The following is a 21790-nucleotide window of genomic DNA, read 5'->3' on the forward strand; positions in this document are numbered from 1 at the left end:
AGGGGATCACGACCACCAAGTCACACGAGGGGATATAGAGCACAAGGGCACCTGGAGCTGCAGGGTGCTGGGAGTGTCAACAGCACACAGGGGAGATCCTGCCGTGGGGGAAGAGGCGGGGGGGAGGGGGCCTTGCCAGGGACCAGAGGTCCCAGGGGACAGCAGGCAGCAGAGGCAAGTGGAATTCAGTGAGTTTAATGAGCGCAGGACAAACCCCGACCTCCCCCCGTCCCCCCCCCCCAGTGCCTGGCCCGGCCCACACCCCCGGGGCAGGCACCCCATGACACCCTAGTCGACTTCTTCCATGCTGCTGTAGGAGGGGGCCGGGCGCTCGGTGGGGCTGGCGAAGCGCTCAGGGAGGCCTTCCGCAGCCAGCGGCGGGGCTCCTTCGGGGGCCAGGCCGGATCCAAACGGCACCGGGGGCAGTCCCTGCAAGCAGAAGGTGGGCATGAGAGGGAGATGACCAGGGCCACGAGAGGGAGACGACTGAGGACACGAGAGGGAGACTTGTGCCCTACCCACCCATCTCCCTCCCTGCTCCCGGGAGGCTGGAGGGGTGCCTGGGGGAACACAGCCCCTCAGGGTGGAGACCCCATGCAGCATGTGCAGCTGTGGGTTTGGAGCGCAGCAGCTCCCTCACAGCAGGGCAGAGGGGAGCAGCATGCCCAGAGCCCCTGGAGGCAGCCCCAACCTGCTCGCCCGAGGAGAGTCAGGCTGCAGCACACTCCTACCCTGGGGCTGCTGCAGCCAGCGCTGGTCGGAGCAGAGCTCCACAGCTTAGCACAGGCAGCAGCAAGGGGACACAGGCAGGCTGCCAGTGCCTGCTGGGGCCCGAGGAACAGCACAGGACCAGAGGGGATTTCCAGGGCTGAGAGTACCGTTTCAGGCCTTGCCGGGGGCCACCCACCACCAGCGAGGGCAGGCAGGTGCAGGCAGCAGCTTGTGGGCCCCAACCCCATGGCGCCAGCGCCAGCCAGAGCAGAGGTCAGCCCACCGGCGCCGGGCACTGACTCAGCCCCACGAGGCCAGCGCCGTGGGCGAGCGGGGGAAGCCGCTGAGACCCAGGGCTGCAGACAATGAGGCGACTGTTCCAGGACAGGCACCTCATGACCACGGCACAGCCCTGCCGGGGCTCCCCGGCTGGGACCTGCTTGGGCAGGGAGTAAACCACGGCACATGTGGAGGAGGGGTGTGGGACAGAGGTAGGGGGAGTCCAGCTCAAGCCCTCAACCAAAAACACAGGTGAACCCCTTCCCTGCCAAGCATCCTTCCCAAGCCAGTCAAGGGCACTGCCAGCAGGACAGCAGCAGAGATGAAAAAGAAAGTCACAGGGCTCTGAAGTCACCTTGCACACCCAAATATGCCAGAGCTGTCTGAGCCACGCTGAGCCAAGGGCAACACGTCTCAATGTCAGACACCGCTGAAGCTGCAGCCCATGCTCCAGCCCCAGGGGAGCGCCTGTTGCCGGCCCCGCTGGGCACCCCACGCCCTGCACGTGTCCCACAGGGCTACCGCCCCACAGCTGGGACCAGAGCCCAGCTTGTGCCTCATGGCACTGGCAGGCAGAGCTTTCCCCTGAGCCTGCTGCCACACAGGGTGAACCAGGCACCCAGCACAAGGAACAGTCCTGGTGCCAGCTGGGCCACAGAGTGGCCTCAGGTGACCCCAGTGCAGGGTCCCTGCCTCTGTGTGAGAGTTCCAGCACACAGGACAGGGATGCTGCATCTCTTTGCAAAACCTGGTTTTATTAACGCACCAAGGTCCTACCTGTGCTCCCCAACCCCACGCCTCTCCTGCAGCATGGGCAGCCAGTCCCCTCACAACTGAGGGGCTGCATCGCACTCCCCCGGAAGAGACCAACATCCCCAAATGCTGCCAGCCCACAGCACCAAGGACTCATGGGAGCCCACAGCCCAGAGAGGTAGGTGCTCACCATGGGCACCCTAGTTCAGATTGCCAGGCTCCCTCCCCAGCAGCTGTCTGGGGCTGAGCAGGGAAGCACACAAGCCCTCAGTGACAAGCCCATTCAGCCCCAGCACAGGAGTGCAGTGCACACAACTCCTGGTGCACAGGCAGCTGGCACCAGAAGGCTCAGTGGGAGGCTGGCAGGACAGACTGAGCTGGCCAAGGAGCCACGGGTTGCGCCAGCCCAGAGGGAACTCAAGACTCCTGCAGCAGCACAGTTGAGAGAGGCGGCCAGCCAGGACCCATGTCAGGGCATCCTGCCCTTGCTGCAGCCTCCCGCAGGTCTTCGCTTCCTTCTTGGGAGCCAAGCAGAGACAGCTGATGTGCCCACGAGGCTCCCAGGTCCCAGCTGTGCTGCAGCAGCAATGTCCCTTCCTGTGCAGCAGGTAGCCATGAGGTCCATCCCACGCTCAGTAAAGGAGGGCAGAGGAGCTCCTGGTTCTGGGCTGCACCTTGGCAAGGCAGCGGGCTGGCCACACAGCCCTGCCAGCTGGCACAGAAGATGCCAGAGCAGACAGGCAGGAGCCGACGGCCCCATGCTTCCCTTGGCTAGTCCTTCCCGGCGGTTTCTGTCCTGCTGCCCGATGTCTTGGTCGCGTAGCGTCCTAGGACGGCGCGTGCCCTGGCGGCCCTGCTCGCGCAGCTGGCCACGCGCCTGCGCCTATCTCCAGCGGGGCTGGTAAATGAGCGGGTAGAAGACGTTCAGGAAGAGAGCCACGATTGCGGCCGTGGTGGCCAGGACAAAGTATCTGACGCAGCCTTCGTCAGGGTGCTGAGGGGTGCCCGGACTCCGCTTCTGGCCACGGGGCCTCCAGGAGTTTCTTGCAGGCCTTTGGGGCGCCTCAAGCTGCAGCTCTTGTTCTTCAGCCTCCAGTTCCTGCCAGATCAGAGAAGCCTGCGATGTGGAAACCTGCGTCAGCACTTGGAGAACACAACGGGCAACACCCCTCTCCATCCCCCGGGGCAGGCGGCTGCCTGCAAGCCCAGCCCCGTGCCCAGCCAGCCCGCCTCCCCATGCAGCACCGTCGCGGTCACGCCCGCCCCCACGGCTCTTCAGGGTCTCCGGTGTGTGGGGCTCCTGTGTGTGGCTCTGCAGGAGGGAACACGGGCAGCTGCCGGGCAGGGTCTTCATGGGACTGCAGGGAGCGAAGCAGGCAGCTGGATCCCAGTGGAGCAGATGCACTTGTATTGGTGGGTCCAGGTGGCAAGGGAGCAGGCAGCAGCCAATCACAGCCCAGCTTCTGTGATCCCAACAGGATCTTTCAGATGACAGCCAATCCAGAGCCAGTTGGGGCAGCAGGAGCAGGAGGTGCAGTCACAGCACAGCCAGTCACAGCTCTGCTTTGGTGGGTGGGAATGCTCTGACAACCAACTGTAGCCCAGCTTCCAGGAGGATTATCCACAGGCACCTAGTCACAGCTTGGCCCTTCATGCCGGTGATCGTGATCATGCAGAGCAGACATTCGGGGCGCAGGTCTTCGGAGGGCACCCGGTGCCTGGGAGGGTCCAGGTGGTCCAAGGTGCTCGGGGACCTGCTGAGCCCCGGTGGGACCCAATGCATCCCATTGCTGCAGCGGATCCAACGCTGCCAGGGGCCAAATGAGCCCCACTACCACGACGGGACCCGATGAACCCCAGTGCCACAGGGCGTACAGTGAGCCTCACTGCTAACTGGGCTCCTGAAGGCTCCCACCGCTGGTGTGTGAGGAGCAGCACAGCTCTCCTGTTGCTCAGGCCGCCCCCAGCGAGTACAGTTGCTCCAGGACATATGCAGTCCCCGAAAACAAAAACAGCCCGGGCAGGTGGACACCAAACATGCCAGACAGCCCCCCTGGCCTCAGGGACGGGTGGCTCCTGTCCCCAGGTGAGAGGGCAAGAGCCAAGATGTTTTAACCACCACCGGGCCAAGGGCTGTAGAAGCCAGACAGACAGGGAAGCCAGGCCAGAAGGGCCCCTCAGGGCACACACGTGCAGTCATGCCAGAGATGAGCTGAGCATTGTCCTCAGACCCTGTGAGGCCACAGGAGTGCTGAGCACAGAGGGACAGTCTGCAGCACAATGATGCGGGGGGACTGCCCAGGTGGGCACTGTACTGTGCCCCAGCCTGGGCCTTTCTTTCTGATATTCACACAAAAATCAGCCCAACCACTCCCTGCCACTGCATGTCGAGAGCACCCTGCCGTCTGGCCCACCCCCACTCCCTCCCTCCTCCCCTCCCTCCCAGGCCACCCAGCAACAGAGTTTGCTCTGGCAGGTTTCTCTCCAGCACCCTGTGAAGGCTGCCAGGCCTCTGGCTCAGTGCTGGCATTTGCCTTTTTTGCACCTAGCTTGGCCCCGAGCTGGGCCCCAGTAGAAAGCATCCCCCACCCTGCCTCGAAAGCAGCTGTGGAGGGCAGGTTCTCACTGCTCCCTGCCAAAGCCAGCACCTACTGCACTGCTCACAACCCTCCTTCAGTGCAGACCCTGGCAAGGCTGGGCCCTTTCTGCCTCTTCCAATGCCCTCCCACCAGCACTCCCACTCTGATGACGGGAACCAGCTCTCCCGTGATCTCTCAGGACAGGGACTGTCCCAAGCTCACAGCAAGAACAAGGCAAGACAGGCTCCAACGCCCGGCTGGTGCGAGCTCTTTGGTACCAAAGGGGTGCAGGCACTGCACCGCAGCTGTGCCAAGGCTCTGTGGGTGCAGGCAGAGATGGGCCAGGCCCTGCACGTGGGCACCTGGGCATGTTTCAAGGCTCTGTGGCTCAGTGTCGAAAGGGACACGAATGCTCACCTGGCTGGCAGCAGCTTCGGCAGACGGGGTGCGCTCAGTGCGGTGGTCTGAAGGGTGCCCCGGCAGGGGTCTCTCCACAGGAGAGTTCCTCCGGCGGTAGAAGAGGACATACGCGTATCTGGTCACCACCTGGCTCTCATCCACAGTGGTGACTGTGCTGTCATCGAAGAGCCGCCAGCCTGAGAGGAGAGAAGGGTTAATCCAACAGACAGGTCACGGCTGCAGCAGCAGAGGGGTAGCAACGGTGGCAGATCCTCACCTACGTCACTGCGCTGGCTGTTCTTGTCGTTGGGCAGGCGGGCGTACGCCGTGTAGTGGCCCCCAATCATGCCTCCGTAGTGGTTGATCACGGCATACAGGTCATACATGGGCAGTTGCTGCTCGCCCTTCCGGCCGATGCAGAACTTGCTCAGGTCCAGGCTCCTGGGGGGAGACACAGGGACAGTCAGGGGTGATCAGCGTTAGGCAGGGAGAGACCACGCTGCAGGTCAGCACAGGCAGTGGCCACTTCATCCCCACAGGCTCTCACCGGACAGGGAAGTCCACCATGTCATTGATCTTGTCCCTCCAAATAAAGCTGCGGAAGGAGAAGCGCTTGAGCTGGATGATGAGGACATTGGGCAGCCGCCACAGCATCAGCTGCTTGGAGGCCTCGCGGTGCTGCTTGCACTTGGGGCAGTACCTGGAGGAAGAGTGTGCTCGTTACCAGCATGAGGAGGCCTCGCAGCACAGCCCAGCTCCAGGGTCCCCACAAGCGGGGCTGGTAGAGGGGATGCAGGAGAGCTCAGCCTCCTCCACCAAAGGGCAGGGCAGCACAATCCTGCAGAGTGCTGGCACTGCTCCCTGCTGGCTTATGGCCGCCCTCCCCAGTGCACAGGGAAGGCCAGCCCAGAGTTCCTGGCTGCCAGAAGAAACAGCATGCAGGCCGGAGCAGCTCCTGGGAAACCCCCACTGCTGCCTGGGTCTGTGGGCTGGAACCCACCCTGCTGCCTTCCTCACCATGCTTCCTCTGGGGCCAGGACTTCAGGCTTGGTGAAGAGATTGAGGCACTGCTCCAGAGTAAAGTGACCAGCCCGGGCTGCTTCGCTGGCTGAGCCTGGGTCCTCCACACACTCCAACTCCTTGGATTCCACCAACACAAACTCCTTCAGGCGCTCATTGTTCTTCCACACCAGGGCGAGGGAGCAGTTGTCTGTCAGCTCCAGGGGTGTGTCACCTGTGAAAGGGCACAGATCTCACACACCTGGCCCTACCAGGCTGGACTAGGCCACCTTGCTGGGGCTTGGAGCAGTCTTGTCCATTCCAGCTTGATACGCAGAGATCACACAGTGCTGCCAGAAAGGATGGTGTTTCCCAGCCAGGTTCACCATGCCAGGGCAGCAGAGCCCCTTGGCCAGCAGGGCACAAAGCTGGCACAGCCCCTCTCATCAGCAGCACCCACACAACCAGCACTGGGTGTGGGCATCCCACTCAGAAAAGAGGTGACCCAGAGATCACAGACCCCCTGCGGATACAGGAGATTGGAAGGAATTGACCTATTTGCTGAGGAAAGCAGGAACGTCATGCCCAAGAAGAGCTTCTAGGCAGAGGCTGTGTGCAGCAGAACCCTTCCCTCCCCTGTGTCAGATGCAGCTTTCACTGTCCGGTCTGGGCCACCATCACACCTGGGTTCACCTTGTGCCAGGCAAGCTGTGGCACTCTGGCCAGGCACACCCATACAAGGTGTGAAGGGATGAAGGCGGCGCTTTCCAGGGCTCACCTTTATCTTCCAGCTTGTACTCTCGGTTGGCAGCGTCAATCTTATTGATGTAGAACTGTGTGGCGCGGGCACTCAGCGAGTCTGGAGTGTGTTGGTACCCAGGGATGGCAGCTGTGAACAGGCAGGGACAGATCTGTGGTGGCACTGCCTGTCTGCCCTGCGTAGGGGCCAAGAATTTGCAGTGCCCCCACCCCCACCTCACATGCTACGGCCTTGAAGGGACACAACCACGTGCCCCGTGTCCTTGACTATTTTTAGCAGGCGCCTGCCCCTGGCAAGCTGTGCTCCTCTGCCTGCCTTGCCCCTTCACTGCACATTGCTGCCATCCTGAGATGAGTGTCTGGAAACGTGACAGCCAGGCAGCCGAGCGCGAGAGGCTGGTCCCATGCAGCTGAGTCAGAGCGAGGGAAGTGCTTCGCTCACGGCCCCCAGGGGCTCACAGCCCGCACCAGCTCTGCCCTGCTCCCACGGGACTTGAGATTTCTGCCAGCCCCTGCCTTCCCACCCCTCCCACAGCAACACAGTGCTCCAGCCTCTCTCCTTATCAGGTCTCTGCTCTAGTCCCTGCACCTTGCCAGGGCAAGGCAGAGCGTGGGCAGGCAGGTATTTCAGGTGAGGCAACACTGCCAAAATACAGCTCCCATGGCCTCATTTGTGTCCCCAGGAGCCTCCAGAGCAAGCTCTCAAGAGGAGAATACATGCTGTGGCGGAGGTCACCCCAAGGAGGGAGAATTGCCTGGGCTCCTGGCACAGACACAGTCAGCATCGCAGCACCTCTTACCTTCTGGCTTGATGGCTCTCTCATAGGACGGCTCCTTCTCACAACAGCTGTCACCCTGTGACTCCATGTGCTCAGAGAAGCCCGAATCCAAGCTCATCAGGGAACTCCTGGCTGTCAGGACCTTGCTTCGGACAGTGCCAGTGTCCCCCATCTCCGGGTGCAGCTCAGGCACAGCTGGCGAGAGTGGGGGCTCCTGCAGGAGGCTGGAAGCCCTGTCCCCCTCCCCCAGCTCGGGGGCAGAGGTGGCTGCTGCACAGCTGCTCTTGGCCAGGGGCTCCAGCTTGTCTGAGTGCAGAGGCTGCAGCCCCTGCTCCGGTGACATCCGTCCCAGCTGGAACGGAGGCTGGAACACACTGACTGAGTACCTGGGCAAGGAGATGAGAGTTAGAGCTGACCAGGCACAGGGCTGAGCTCAGCTCCAGGGCAGAAGCACCTTTCTACCCTGGACTCTCACCTTGCATAGCCCTCCAGCAGCTGGGCCAGGCGGGCGTAGGTGAGGCGGGACTCCGGCACGCTGATGAGGAAAGGGAAACCGATGTTCTCGGGCCGGCACGAAGCCTTGTGGTCTGGCCAGTGTGTTTTCTGACATGCCCTGTAACACATATGGCCCCTGCTGAATCCAGCAGCTGCGACCAGCACAGGTAGGAGCAGGGTAGGGCCAAAAGGAGTGCCCTAGGGACAAGGGGAGCACCGCAAGCCCACCTGGCTCCCTCCTGAAGGCCAGACCCATCCCACCTTCTCCCATTAGCCCGAGCTCTCCCATCCAGCTTTTCAGAGCAGGAGACCCTCCTCCCCTGCCAGACATCAAGTCAACTTACACATTGCAGTAACCGACTCGATAGCACCTCGTGCAGCGCCTGAGTTTCTCATCCTCTGGTAGCTGCTTCTTCTGGCAGGCCGCACACTTGGCGACGGGGCCGCTGGGCACCTGTGGACGCTGCAGGAGAGAGGGCCCATTGGACAGGGAAGGGCATCAGGGCAGGACAAGGCAGCCTCAGTAGGCACCCATTCTTGCTCCAGCTAGTCACCCTTGTGTGAAGCTCTGCCCTTCCTGCTCAGTCCCACTTGTGGTTCAGCCTCCCTGCATGCCTCCCAGTAGTCCCAACATCCCCTCTTACCTGCTGGACCTGGAGCTCCACCACCCGCTCCTTGGCCAGCTCTGGGGACAGCACCTCAAAGCAGAGCAGCAGGTCTGTCGGCAAAACCATGTCTAGCGAGTTGGACGGCAGGAACATGCGGTGGAAGTGATTCTTGATCACCTACCAGGAAAGCAGTGGAGCGTGGCCGTGTGAGGGTTGCCCCACACATCCTCTCCTCAGACAGCCACAGATCTCAGCCCCACAGTGAGCTGCGCGAACAGCAGCAGCTCAGAGATGCTGTGCTCAGCTCACCATCTCACCAGAGAAAGAGGGACATCCCATGCCCTACTGCAGTTGACCAGCCCTCTGGAGCAGGGATCTGCCTGGCAGCACCCTGCCCATGACACTGCCACCCATGGACAAAATCCATCCCACAGACATATTGGATACAGGCAAGTGACTGTCAGTGGTCATACTCCCTGAAGGGCTGTGGGAGCCAGGATACCCACAAGAGCAGCCCATGGCCTGCGCCCCAGATTGAGCACTCTCACCTCTGCCAGGCGCAGGTTCTCTGGTTTCACATGCACACTGTGGCCCACTGACTCGAGCACCTCCATGGCACTGGAGTTCTCCTTGCTGATACTCACGAGGAACTGCCACCAAGAAAGTGCCACATCAGTCACACCACACCAAGGCATGCAGGCCCTTACTTAGCACAAGGCTTAGCCTGTTGGCACATGACCAGCTGCCTGGGGCACCTCCAGGAGCCCTCTCAAGCTCCCTCCCCAGGGTAGGTGGTGTCCTTTACCTTGATGGGCTTCTTGTGTGGCTCTTTTGCAAAGTAGTAGACAGTCAGCACCTTTTGCTTCTGGGGGAGAGGCACGGGGAGGTACAGGAAGGGATCAAAAGTGATAGACACCTGCAGATGCAAAAGCACACTCAGTTATGGGAAGTGCTTGTGGCTGAGATCAGCAGGGCAGTCCATTCAGTGGATCTGAGATCCAGCCTTGCCCTGTGCTCTCTGAGGGTCACAAGCCTGCTGCTGGCACAGCATGGATAGGGACAGAACACCTGGGGCTGCCCTACCTTGGAACATACTGGGCACACCAGTTTGGATTTGTACTGGCCCTGGAAGAGGTCTACTATAAACGAGTCATTCCTCATCTTGTGTCGCTGCCAAGCCTCCTCAGCTACCACCTGTGGGGAGAAACGGCTCAGCACCTTGCTAAACTACCCAGGTTTCTCTCCCATGGCTTTGGGGAGGGACATCCTCACCTCATCAGGCCTCCCATCCGAGTCAACAGTCTCTGTGTAGGGCTTGTTCTGGATGCGGTTGAGGTCCTCGTGCAGCCCATCGAGCAGGAAGGCCATGAACTCCTGAGCATCATGCTGGGCATAGCCAGTGAACTGGCTGGCCTTGCTGGCCACAATTGCCTGCAGGGAGCACAGCAGTCAGGGCTGGCCAGCAGCCACCCAGCAGCACTGCCTGCACCACGCACAAACCCACCTCTGTGGCTGCACCCACCCACACTCACCCACCTCTCCATGGCACTAGGAGGGCACGCAGGTGCCCACATAGGAGTGCTGGGGACTCACAGAAGCTGTGGAGTGCCGGTGCCAGCAGCCCTACCTTCAGTTTAGAGGGCTGGAAAGCATGGTGTGTGCCCTTCCACAGCGCCCGAAGCAGCATGGCAAAGCCGATAGCCAGGCGTCCCCCCGTCCCCAGAGGGTTGTTGTAGTTGATTTCCGACTCAAAGGACCGATCTGTAAGAGATGCAGGAGTGAGGGTGCACCGTTTGAGCAGCCAGGCCCTGCTGGGCTCCTGACATGGACTCACCATGGAAGTAGTCACGCAGCTCCCGGGTGTTGGACAGGGACTGGATGACACTGTTCATGAAGCAGGTGTTGCCCAGGTTCACCAGCCCTGTGAAGCCAGGCAGGCAGACCTTCTTCTTCTCATCCTCATCCTCATCATCCTCCACGCTCTCAGCACTCACCGGGCTGTGTGTCATTGGTGGCACCATGCACGTTGGTTTAGGCTGCCAAGCAGAGGCAGGTGTCAGGGTGCTGTGCCCAAGAGGTCTCTCTGGGAACACCACAGGAACCCAAAAGCCCAAGAAACCCCTCAGAGAAGGCTGGAGCCATCACACTATCTCCCACCAGGACTGGGATAGACAGGCCAACTGCTGCCCCTAATCCTGCCAGCTATGACTGAGTAACATCTCCTCCTCCAGAACACTTTGCCAGTCTCCAGAGTGACACTATGGAGGTGAGATCCCTCTTTTCTCCACCCAGCTCAGATCCAGTGTGGCCCCACTCACCGATGGGATGTGTGGCTCTTGTTTCACTGCCACATGCTCTGGGGCTGTACGGGCTGCCACACCATCCAGACCCCCATCTTCCACACGTGGCTTCTCTTTGTCACTGGTTCGAGCCTCTTCCTTGCTGGACAGGGGGTGTTGGTTACTGCCCGGAGGGTTCTTATCCAGAGGGGTAGGGCCTGTAGGCATGGCAACCTTTGCACCACCCACTGCACCTTAAAAAGGGGGAAGGGTGGGCCTGTGGTTAGCAGCACCGTGCGCTGCCCATGGCAGGGCTGAGCTGCTCGGTCCATGCTCGCACACAGGCTCTCTCCTACCCCTCTATCCCACGAGCAAAGGGAACAGCAGTGCCTTTCCCCTACCACTGGGTTTGCCCTGCCCCACACCCCTCCTACCTGCACTTGCTCAGCCCCTCTCCTTCCCCACAACCCCATGCTGGAGGATCCAGCACCAACCGGCAGCTGCCGGCGGTGAGGAGAGCCCATGCCCCACTGGGGTGGCAGGCAGGACAAGGCAGGGTGCAGACCTCGTGTGGCTGGAGCCTCCAGCCCCCCCCAGCGCTGGCTATGGCGTTTCTTCAGGCAGACATCGATGCGAGACACCGTGAAGTTGTATATGCACTGATCCGGCTCAATAAGGTTCCTGCAAGACATGCAGCAAGTCAGGGATGCCCCAGATCCCACAGCAGCCTCAGACCTGTCAAAGCCTTTGCAAGGCAAAGCCATGGCCTCCAGGCAGTAGGGACACTGCTAGCACTGATCCCGAGACAGCTGTGGCAAAGCAGGGTGGAAACCCTTGAGCCTGGCCTCACTGAGCACACAGAGGGCCCCTTTCCTGACAGACCCATTCTGCTTGGCTCCACACGCCCTCTCCTGCTGCACATACATCCCAGAGCACACACTGGTTGGTCTGGTTCTGTCCCCAAGAGCTCTAGAACATGTAGGGAGGGAATTGCAGCCAAGGAGACAGTGAGATTTCCTTCCCTTTGAACCAGCACACAGCCAAGGCAATCCAGACTTGGGGCATTAGTGCAACATGATGTAAGGGAAAACTCCAGGTGCAGAAATGAGCATTACCCGCACAGAACCACCAGCTGGGACTGGCTCCTGCTCCAGCTCTGCACTCTCAGCTCCCTCACCCTGGTGTGGATTAGAAGGACAGGAACCATACCTGAGCTTCACCTGCCACCGGAACACCGTATGAGGCCCACAGCCAGGATGGAGACGAAGGAAGTTTGTGTCACTGCAGAGAAATTGGAAGTGGGTAGAGGTGAACAAACAAGTAGTCAGCCGCAACCAGGAAATCTGCAGCAGCCTGGCATCATCTCGAGGCAAACTTGTACCTCGTCTGGAACACCAGTGTGAAGTCTTGTTCCCGGAACAACACTTTGGATGTCTCCTTGTGGATCTCCTTCACATAGACGTGCACCACCACCAGATCATTGCCCTTCTCATATGAGTCATTCTTGACAAAGCTCAGGCTCACAAAAGGCTCTGGCTCTAATCAAGGAAAGTCAGGGAGAGAGATGTTACCTTCCTTGCATGCTGAGACAGTGATGCAAGCTGACCCAGGAGAGGTCCTGAGCAGACAGACCTTCCTGACCAGGCTCCCCCCATGGGCTCTGGCTACTCACCATCAGCTGCTGCTTCCAGAGCCACATCATCCTTGGACCAATCTCTCTTCTCACCATCTCTGCCCAGGGGAGGGGAGGCCACTGGAACAGCCTTAGAGCTCTCTCCCAGGACAGGCGTGCAGTCCCGGCCCCGCAAGGGCTCAGCAGGGCTGCCTGGCTGCAGGACTCTCTTCTCCACACAGGTAGCAACATGGTGGGGGAACACCTCTGTGGTAGCCGCAAGAGGCGGCATCTCCACTGGAACGGTCTCCTTGGCCAAAACCGCAGCCTTGCAATACAGAAGGACACAGTGAAACATAACACCATCACCCTTGAGCTGCCCTGGCCCACCCCCCGTGGCTCCTGCTAGCCAGGCAGGCACAGCTCCACACATCCCATGCCCAGCTCAGTCCCATTAGAGCCACAGCTCAGCAACTGCAGGGACCTCACTTCACCCTCTCCTCCACCACAGCCAGTTCCTCACATCAGCCCTCAGAACCCCGGAGCCCATCTCAGTGGCAGGGACAGATCCTGCATCCCCTGCACAGAGGCAGAGGGAGCAGGGGTGCCCCTTTCTGCCAGGTTCTAAGGTACCTTTTCCAGTGGCAGTGCAATGTCTGCCAGGGCTGCGGGCGCATCGACCTGGTTGGTTTTGCCGTTGCGGCGGCTGCCGGCCCTCCCGCTGTGCCCTTTGCTGGGCTCTGTGCTCCCGGTGACTCTGGCATTCAGCTCCTCCTCTGTGGGAGCCACTTTGAGGTATACTGCCCGCTTGGCGCTGGGGCCGCTCTGTGTCCCTGGGCTGGCTGGGCTTTTCCCTCCCAGGGCCTCGTTTCTTCCCGGAGCACGCTTGGGGTTGGAGGGCTCCCGCCGGGATCTCGGTGGCTCTGTGCCTTCAGCTCTCGGCTCTTCAGGGATCAGCTCTGCAGAAGCAGCCTTCTCTTTCCCATTCTCCCAGCACGTGGCCCCTTTAGCCAGCTCTTTGGATCCATCTTTTCTTCTTTTCTGTAAAAAGCCGTGCAGCACAGCGGGAAGGTATTTAGGTAGCACCACCTTTCACGCTCTCTGCCAGCCCCTCACCCTCCCTCTCCCTTCCCAGAGTGCACCAAGACTCTGCTCTAGAACCTGGATACTATGTGGCAAGTAGATCAGAAGTACAAAGACACAGTCCTCCCTGAGACAAAGGCAGCTGGCTCATGCAATCTGTGGCAGGATGTGCCCTGCATTCCCCCTGGGTGGCTCAAGAGCAGGGAGCTCAGCGCTCACCCCAGCTCCCCAGGGCTCCATGAGCTCCCCGAAAAGGCACACCCTCCCCTCCTCACCAGAAGCGAAGACCAGGTATGGAGTGGGATCTTCTTCTGAAGCACAAGATGTAGAAAGTTGCCTTTCTTGCACTGGATCTTGCTGCAGGAGCTCTCAATCTCCTCAAAGAACTGACAGCTCCACTGGCGCCCGTCTGTAAACAGAGGGGAATGGGTACCTCAGGCAGTGATCCAGGCAGCTGTCACCTAACCCACAGCCCCCTTTCACCTGCCCCCAGGAAGAAGGAAGCACTCATTCAGAGCCAAGAAGGTTGCAGGCAAGCTGCCACCACACCCCAGGAGCCTTCCAGGGCTCCAGCCAGCTTCTCTGAATTTGCTTTGTACATCTGGCTGGCCTCCTTCCCAGAGGGAAGGCCCTGTGCCTCCCTGCCCTCAGGGGCATGGTCACTTTTCCAAAGGATATCCCGGGGCTGACTCACTCATCCCAGCAAGCAGGGGACAGAGACGCACCGGCGCAGCAGCGGGCACTTGTTCCCTTGGCACAAAGGGTAGCTCCTGCCCTCCCCAGCTCTACAATGCTCTCCTGTGGGCCCTGTCTGCTGGCTGAGGCTTTGCCAGCTGACAACAGGGCACTGCCTCTGAGGGAAAAGTTTGATGCTTGCCTGGATCAACCCCGTGCTTGGCCCAGAGCTGTGCCAAGTCCCAGTGGAAAAATGCCTGCAGCAGTCGCTCCATTCCCATACCTGGTAGTTTGACCACACAGTCTGTGTCGGTGAAATCAGCACGTACATCCTCCACCTTCAGAGCTCCACTGCCCAAGTTCAACTTGACGATGATCTCATCAGCATTCTGTTTCCAGTCCAGCAGCAGCTCTAGGAAAAGGGAGGGAAGTGTCACCCACTTGCTGGGGCATGAGCCTGAAGTGCCCACTCCTTGGCTGGGGAATGCAGGCCTGAACACACGCTCAGTTAAGGAGGCCAGCACAGGGAACACAGATCATGCCAACTAAATGGGACCTGCCCTCATCAGACAGGCCACAAACAAGAGCATGTGTTGCAGCAGAGCAGGTGAATCCCAGTGGGAACTGGAGAGATCAGAAAGGCAGCCCTGCTCCTGGCATTGCCACATGCAGCAGTGGCAGCTAGGAAGAAGGGGTGGCTCCTGCCAATGACAAAGCAATTACTGCTTTCTCAAGGAACGAGGAAGCCACAGAATTACTCTGGGGGATTCAAAGTGGACTCTGACCACAATCAGAAATTGCCTCTTCCCCTTTGCATATGCAAACCAAGCAGCCCAGCTGCAACCACCAAAGCACTGTATTCCTGCCAGGTGAGTATGGCTAACATGACTGAAACATGGGCAGGCTGGCCAGCTGGGCAAGTACACTGCACCTGGGGAGAAAACAGTGCATCAGTGACACCCTGCTGCAGGCAGAACTTCCACTGTGTGCCTGCCAGGCTCCAGGTGTGGCCTTGCGATGCCCTGAAGTCATCCAGGCAAAAAGGTGATTTCAATCACCTCGATTTCAAGCAGTTTTGTTCTACCCTCTGTGGCACGAGAATGGTCTACTCTGGCCTCAAAGCAGGCTGGACTGAGACAGAAACCAGCCGACCCTGCCCACAGGGTGACATGGCTTGGGATCTTCCCAGCCCAGCACAATGTCCTGCTCAGAAACAAGGAGGACAAGTGTCAGCAGCAAGGTGTCCCAGGGCTGTGCCCAGTGGCACCATGACACCTGAGTTGGAAGCAGCCTGCCTCATGCCTAGGGCCTCTTCCTTGAAGGCAGCCCTTCCCAACTACGTGCACCTTTCTCCACCCCTGGGAAGGCCACACCCTGTTAAGATAAACGCTGAGGCAAGGGAGTGCTGAGGTTAGCTCTGCTCAATGCCAGAGCATTGGACAAGGACAAGGTGAGAGCTTCAGATCCCTTGGCAAAGGCACTCCATGGCCATGCACTGACAGCTGGAGCACACCTCGACTTACCCTCCTCTGAGTCCTTCTCCTGGGCAGTCTCAGCCTGCTCGAGCTCAGAGTGAGACACTGGTGGGCGAGAAGCAGAGCGCAGGCAGGTCTGTCATTCTGTCACCTCAGACCATGAGCCAGCACGCTGGCACCCAAAATTGCACACATCACCTCATTCTCCCCTGAATCTGTGTGCAGGCCTTTTGTTCTGCATGTGCTACTCATTTCCCTCCACTGCTTCCTCACACTTCTCCTTCCCCAGAAGCCTGCCTGCAGCCCCAGGACAGCTGCTCTGGGCCACATCACCAGTCTAAGCAGCATCACAGTGGGAACAACACTACACTGCATCATACAGGTAGTGTTGCTTTGAGGCACATCTCACTGTGGAGCCCAGCTCAGTGCACCAGGCCCCAGCCTCCAGCTGTATGGACAGGTCCTGTCTTGATCTGACAGAAAGAACCTGGTGTTTGGTTGTGCTCAAACCAACTCTGCTGTAACCAGAGAACCATGTGGCCCAGCTGCACTTTAACATTTCCATTCCCGCACAAGCTGCCAACATCCACAGCCAAAACCTCCTTCCAGATCAGACTGGAGAACCAAAACAACCTGACATCTAATCCCTGCTCCCCACAGGATAACCTCTGACACCCAGAAGTGTCTCAGGGCCTGCTCTACCCCCACAGGATCGTGAGCTCTGCCAGGCAAGAGACTCCAAGCAACAGCACCTTGTCTCCGAGCAGAGAAACAGTGGTAACTGGAGCTGTGGTCTCCACCCCAGAGTGTTCAGAGAGCTGTCCTGCTTCCCTTGACTGGCTGTAAACCAGTAGGAAACCTCTGCTGACCACCACAGCCACTGGTGCAAAGGTGCCAGCGGGGCTGACTGTGAGAATCACGGCGGCAGCACTGCCAGAGGGATCTACAGCTTGCCCCAGCTCCTCACCAACCCTGCACAGAGGGGACAGAGGCAGCGGGGCCGCCCCCAAGGAACCCCCCCACGTTCCAGGTACAGCACATCCCCCACGTGAGGGACAGCACAGTGCTGTGCTCTGCACCGTGGGACTTCCATCAGGGACTGTGCCTGGCCGCTCCAGCACAGACCTCAGCAGGCACTCATTTACCTTGGCCTACAAAACACCCTGTGATTTTGAGGTTACAGCAGTCATAACGGAGCAGGCACAGAAATCAAGCAGCTTTCCAGGGCCACAGGCCCACAGCCACTCCCTGCACCTGAAGCATCATTTTTGTCATTGGATACACGGCAGTTACAGAAAGAATTACTCTACAGCAACTATTTCACCTGAGCCACACCCTGCCCTGACTCAGAAGCTAAAGCACCAGCCCCACCCGCAGGCCCCGCACTCCCAGTCTCCGCCTCACAACATCTGGCCTAAGCAAACCGTTGGGAAAGAAGCAGCACTGCCTCCAGCTGCAAGAGCACCCATAGGCTTCAGTCCCACTCCCCCTGGATCAAGGCAGGTCACACCCAATCAAAAGCAGAGCCTAGAAACAACCACTAAGGCCAACTCCAGACTTTAGCTAACAAGGCCCAACCTTCCTCACATCGCTAGGGCTAGGCAGCACCCAAAGGAAGGAGGCTACAAGTCCAGGGAGGACACTGTGTTGAAGAGGATCTCACATCACAAGGGTTGCCATAAGCTGCAGGAAGTGATTAGTCAAATCTGCTTATCCTGCAGCAGATGGCTGCGAGGCTCCCAGGCTGCGGGGCCGAGACACCACGGGCCTGCTCACCACAGTGCTGCCGAGGGGCTCTCACCTTCCTTGCTTTCCTGGTTGGCTCGATCCTTCTGCTTCTTCTTGTTGGTGGCATCATCCAAGCCCCGAGACACTCTCCTCTGGCCAGGGGCATTGGTGCTGCTGGACATTTTCAGCCGTTTGGAGGACACAAACGGCCCGCCGGGGTCGGTAATGGAGTCTGGGTCAGGGGTGCGACGTTTTCTTCCTGGCCCAGCTATCTTGGCGACTCTCTGTGGTCAAACTCTCTGGCAAGGAAGTAGTGGCCTAAAAAGAGGACAGAGCGAGCGTGGCAGCAGGAGCAGGTGGAGAAGGCCCAACAGCATCAGGATCTGCTCTTTGCCCCAGGGCCAGTGCCCTCACACGACTTTCACTGCGGTGTTTATGGGAAGCCCCACACAGGGCTCAGTGAGGAAACCTACCTCATCACAGCTGCTACAATGCTTACAGCCAAAAGCATGGGCCTGTCAGAGCTCCCAACATACAACCAGGGGTCTTCTGTATGTGGCACGCATTAAAAACCTGGAAAGCAATTGTCATGCTCATGGCCCCCACTATAGCAACTCTGGCCCAGAGAAGCCGCTGACAGTAACAACACCCGGCGGCACAGCTGAGGGCAAGGACACTTGCACACTGAGACCTGGATTTGCAAAACTGAGCCTCTGGGGTTAACTAGGGCAGCCTGCAACACAGTTTGGAGTGACAGCTATTTCAGTCAAACAGTGCCCCCGTGTAGCAGGGCCAGAACAGGAGCCAGTAACGCCCTAAGAAGGAAGAAAGGGGAGCAGCAGGAGTAGGCCCTGGGACAATCTCCTGTGACAGATGACAGCAAAGCTCCCTGGCAAAAGCAGGGCTCCTCCCCCCTTCGCCCACCAGCTGGGAGCTTAACCAGCATGACTGCACCTTGCATATTTATCTCCCAGCCACTTTACAGACAGCGTCAGCGGGGCCTGGCCTGGAAACAGGACACCTCTGCTCCTTGTGCCCCAGGGATAGGTCAGGCTGGGCAGGGCACGCAGGGCGCTCACCCCTGCCCCCTCAGACACGCTCTCCCTGCAAAGCCAGCTCCCCTGCGGTGTTTGGGAGCTGCCGGCCCAAGGACTGGTCTGTTTCGCTCAGCAGTTTCACCCTCAGGTGTCCACGGCTTGGACACGGGAGAGCTGGAACAACCCATCGAAAACAGTCCCATTCAAGGTTCCTCCGTGGAGGTGGTGAAAGCAGAAAGCTGGGAAGGTTTCCTCCCTCGCTGCCCCAGCTGCACGCCCTGGCAGCGCTCACCAGCCTGCAGGGTTTGCTGCAGGGAGACGGGCCCCGCCGCGCGGATCGTGCCCACCCCCGGGTGCCGGCAGCCTGCCGCAGCCCCGGCGCGCTGATTCACACACCTCCCACGGCCACGCTCCCATCTCAGGACACGGAGCTGAGCCCCGTGGCATCTCGGTCTAGCCCAGCTCCACTGAGCCTCCCACTGCGGGAGGCAAGCCATGCCCTGGGGAACACCCTGTTCTGCCTTCACCCCTGTACCCAGCACTGACCTCACGCTCCACATGGGCACAGGCGGGGGCAGGGGGGCACGTCCGAGGGAGGTGCTCGGTCAGAGGGAGGAAAATGCCAGCTCTGTGCTGCCGCCCCATGTTGCCAGGGCATTTGTGTTCTAGAAACGTTTGGAGCAACAAGTAGCCACAAATGTGGAGTTGTAGCCACAGACTACGAGGGACCCCAGAGAGAAAAGCAGTCCTGTCCTGCCCTCAGCTCCGGCAAAGTCAGTCCCACAACAGGCACTGCGCCCAAACTGCTTCACTTCGGGCCAACCTGCCACCACAACGAAGAGCCACAAGTGAAAAGCTGAGTGCAGCCCAACCACCAGGCACAAATTCCTGCCACCCAAAATCACCTGGAGACTGGGATGCTGAGAAGGGCCCAGCATCAGTCCCAAAGAGCTTGAAAGAGTGTGGGAGGAGAGCAGCATCACCCTCAAGCTGCTACACAGGCTGCGTCTCCCCGGGATGCAGAAGCACTTCTGACTGCAGAAGGAATGGGAAAGGGCCCCCCTAGCAGGGAATATGGCTGTGATTTGCCAGCCTGGGACTCTGATGCCAGCTGCATGCTGCCATTCAGCTCCAGTCCCCAGAGACACCCAAACAGGTTGGCTAGAGATGCTTCCTGGAGCTGAGGAAGGTAACCTGGGCTTGGCAAACATGGGAAAGCATTTTTTGCTGTATTTCTTTTGCATCTCGGGTGAAAACCTCAGGAGGAATGGGAGACAAGCAGCACTGACTGCTCTGTGCAGGGCCAAGTGAGGCTCCATCACCTCCTTTCTGCACTCCCAAAGGGGTGGAATAGGGTAACTGCTGGGCAGCGTGACCCCTGAGGAGGGTCTTGGAGGCTGAGAAAGGACAGGCCTCTACCCAAGAAGAGGTGAGCAGAAGAGACAGGGTTGCGTGCCTGCTTGTCACTCTCCCAGGAGAAGCCTGCTGCTCTCATGCCTCACTGAGTGCTCTGCTCCCTCGGGTCCTTCACCGACAGTTATTCCTCATGGCAGGCAAGAACCAAGGGAGTTGGAGCTCTGCCCAATTCCAGCTGCCAGACTGATGGCAGCCTGAGGCCACTGCAGGCACCTCGGGGTTTTGGGAGAGGTTATTCAGGGATTAGAACAGGTGAATGGGAGCCTTTCTGCCACCAGGGAACACACATCCAGGAAGGACGTTTGGCCCCCGGGTGTGCAGGGGCACCGAGGTTTTGGCACCACTCCTGTTGGCACAGCAGGAGTCACTGCAGGGGAGAGACGGCGAAAGGCTGCCCTGGCTGGATGCCAAGTGAACCTGTGGGAAGCACCTGATGAGCTGGGCACTCCTACAAACCCTTACTCAATCCTGCAAGCCAGGGGGGTCCGGCCATGCTGTTGCTGGAGGAGGAGGTGCCTCCCTGTCTTCCGCTCCCCTTGCCTTTGTGCCAGCGAGAGCACCAGTGTGGTTGTGGGATCCAGAGACCAGCCAGAGCAAAACTGCTCTGGCCCAAGATCAGCTTCCCAACCCAGCTCATTTGTGCTGGGACTGCACAAACATTTTCACTGGCCAGAGGAGAGGGAGCAAGAGGCCAAGGAGAAGGGGCACCCCCTCCTCACGGCTGTACCAGACCATGCTGGTGTAAACACTCAGGGCAGGACAGCAGAAGGTGCACGATGAGATGCAAGTTGCACCCCAAGTCTGGGGCACATCTAGCACCTGGCAGGAAGAGGCTCCCTGATTCTTGCCTGCAGCACTCCCCATCAGCGCCCAAAGGCCTTTACAGGGCTAGCTGCACAAGTTGGCTATCCCACCAGCCTCATCCTTCCATTTACTTTTGGCTCCTCCATGTCCCAAAACCGAAATACATCTCTCATGTGCATTTTTGCCACCTTCTGTTCCCCTGAGGGATAGAAATCCCAAGGCTCAAACCCATCTTTCACTTCAGTTCCTTGGCGTGCCTAACACAGGGGTGGAGCACAGAGCCCCTTGGGGCAGCTCCTCCATCCAGCACTACCACACAAAATGTTTCCAGCCCGTGTGGAAATCACCGCGACCCCAGCACGCCGTGACAGCAGCAAGCAGCTGCCCGGCAGGCCCAGCTCCCCAGTCTGGGGAATATGGAATACAGATCCAGAACCACAGAACGGTTTGGGTTGGAAGGGGACCTTGAAGATCATCCGGTTTCAGCCCCCGCCGCGGGCAGGGCAGCGATGGGAGCGGGCAGACAGCAGCCGCCGGCCGCGCGGCCTGCCCTGCGCCGCTGCCCGGCCCCGGGCACGGGGCGGGAGCGCAGGACGGTGACCGGCCCGCGTGCACAGGCGGCCCCGGCGCTGCCCCGGGCGGGCAGAGCACGAGGTCACGGCGGCGGCTCCTGCCCGGGGCTGCCGCGTTCCGCCCGTCCCGCCGCGCCCCGATCCCGGTGCCCGCCGCCGCAGCTCCTGCCGTCCCCACGCCCTCCCGCCTCCGGCCCGCCCCAGGCCGCCGCCGCCGCCGCCGCCGGCCCCTCGGGCCGCAGCCCGGCCTCACGCCGCCCCCGGGCCCTGCCCGCCGCTGCCGCGGCCCTCACCCCGCGCCGCCCTACGGGCCCCTCCGCCGCCCCGGCCCGTCCCGCCCCGCCCTCACGGCCCCGCCCGCCGCCCCGTCCCGGCCGGCCCGTCCCGCCCCGCACTCACGGCCCCGCCCGCCGCTCCGGTCTGTTTGTGCCGCGCCGAAGTTCCGAGCGGGCCGACAACGGAGACAGGCCCGAGCCCGTGACGCACTTCCGGGAGCCGCCGGGCGCGCCCACGTGACGCGGGAGCGCGGCGGGAGGGGGGTGCGGTCACGTGACCGCGGCGGGGGCGGCCCCGCGTTCCCATGGCAGCGGCGGGGCCCGATCCGGCCGCGGGGCCCGGGCCGGTCCGTGCCAATCCGAGCGTGTCCCCAGTGCCACAGCCAGCCCCCGGCCCCACCGCCCGACCCCGAGCCCCCCAGTGCCCCACGCCTGCAGACGGGCAGCTCCCACCCCGGGGGAAGCCGCCGTGG

The 21790-nt window shown here is 60.4% G+C and overlaps 1 protein-coding gene across 10 annotated transcripts; it reads right to left on the minus strand.

The window, feature by feature from the left end:
* Window positions 1–241: 241 nt before the first annotated feature.
* USP19 (ubiquitin specific peptidase 19) lies at window positions 242–21554 on the minus strand. 10 transcript variants are annotated; one of them, XM_050312661.1, is made up of 28 exons: window positions 21442–21498; window positions 17687–17786; window positions 17287–17531; window positions 15534–15590; window positions 14294–14422; window positions 13611–13744; window positions 12886–13293; window positions 12313–12580; window positions 12022–12178; window positions 11850–11921; window positions 11206–11321; window positions 10680–10894; window positions 10196–10397; window positions 9989–10122; window positions 9634–9792; window positions 9445–9555; window positions 9167–9277; window positions 8910–9011; window positions 8398–8538; window positions 8098–8216; window positions 7734–7871; window positions 7280–7644; window positions 6499–6609; window positions 5739–5955; window positions 5269–5421; window positions 4999–5162; window positions 4740–4918; window positions 1727–2860 (listed from the first exon to the last, which is right to left on the minus strand). In XM_050312661.1, exons 3-28 carry the CDS (start codon window positions 17393–17395, stop codon window positions 2627–2629), a joined length of 4305 nt encoding a protein of 1434 aa, XP_050168618.1. In that variant the 5' UTR covers window positions 17396–17531; window positions 17687–17786; window positions 21442–21498; the 3' UTR covers window positions 1727–2626. The 10 variants fall into 10 exon arrangements, with proteins under 10 accessions (XP_050168625.1, XP_050168627.1, XP_050168618.1 ...); XM_050312668.1 differs by lacking the exons at window positions 1727–2860; window positions 21442–21498 and adding an exon at window positions 242–429 and having other exon boundaries at window positions 17687–20932; XM_050312670.1 differs by lacking the exons at window positions 1727–2860; window positions 21442–21498 and adding an exon at window positions 242–429 and having other exon boundaries at window positions 10680–10888; window positions 17687–20931.
* Between the last annotated feature and the right edge of the window lie 236 nt (window positions 21555–21790).

Source organism: Myiozetetes cayanensis, unplaced genomic scaffold (assembly GCF_022539395.1).
Source record: "Myiozetetes cayanensis isolate MyiCay16 unplaced genomic scaffold, myiCay2020 scf18, whole genome shotgun sequence".
NCBI classification, from domain to species: Eukaryota; Metazoa; Chordata; class Aves; order Passeriformes; family Tyrannidae; genus Myiozetetes; species Myiozetetes cayanensis.

Excerpts from the sequence above, each read along its gene's own strand:
- USP19 (XM_050312660.1), bottom strand. The coding sequence starts at position 17,395 with ATGTCCAGCAGCACCAATGCCCCTGGCCAGAGGAGAGTGTCTCGGGGC. Across the intron at positions 9,012-9,166 it reads CACACAAGAAGCCCATCAAG|TTCCTCGTGAGTATCAGCAA; the intron begins GTAAAGGACACC and ends TCTTGGTGGCAG. Across the intron at positions 6,610-7,279 it reads GAGAGCCATCAAGCCAGAAG|CTGCCATCCCTGGGTACCAA; the intron begins GTAAGAGGTGCT and ends GCCTGTTCACAG.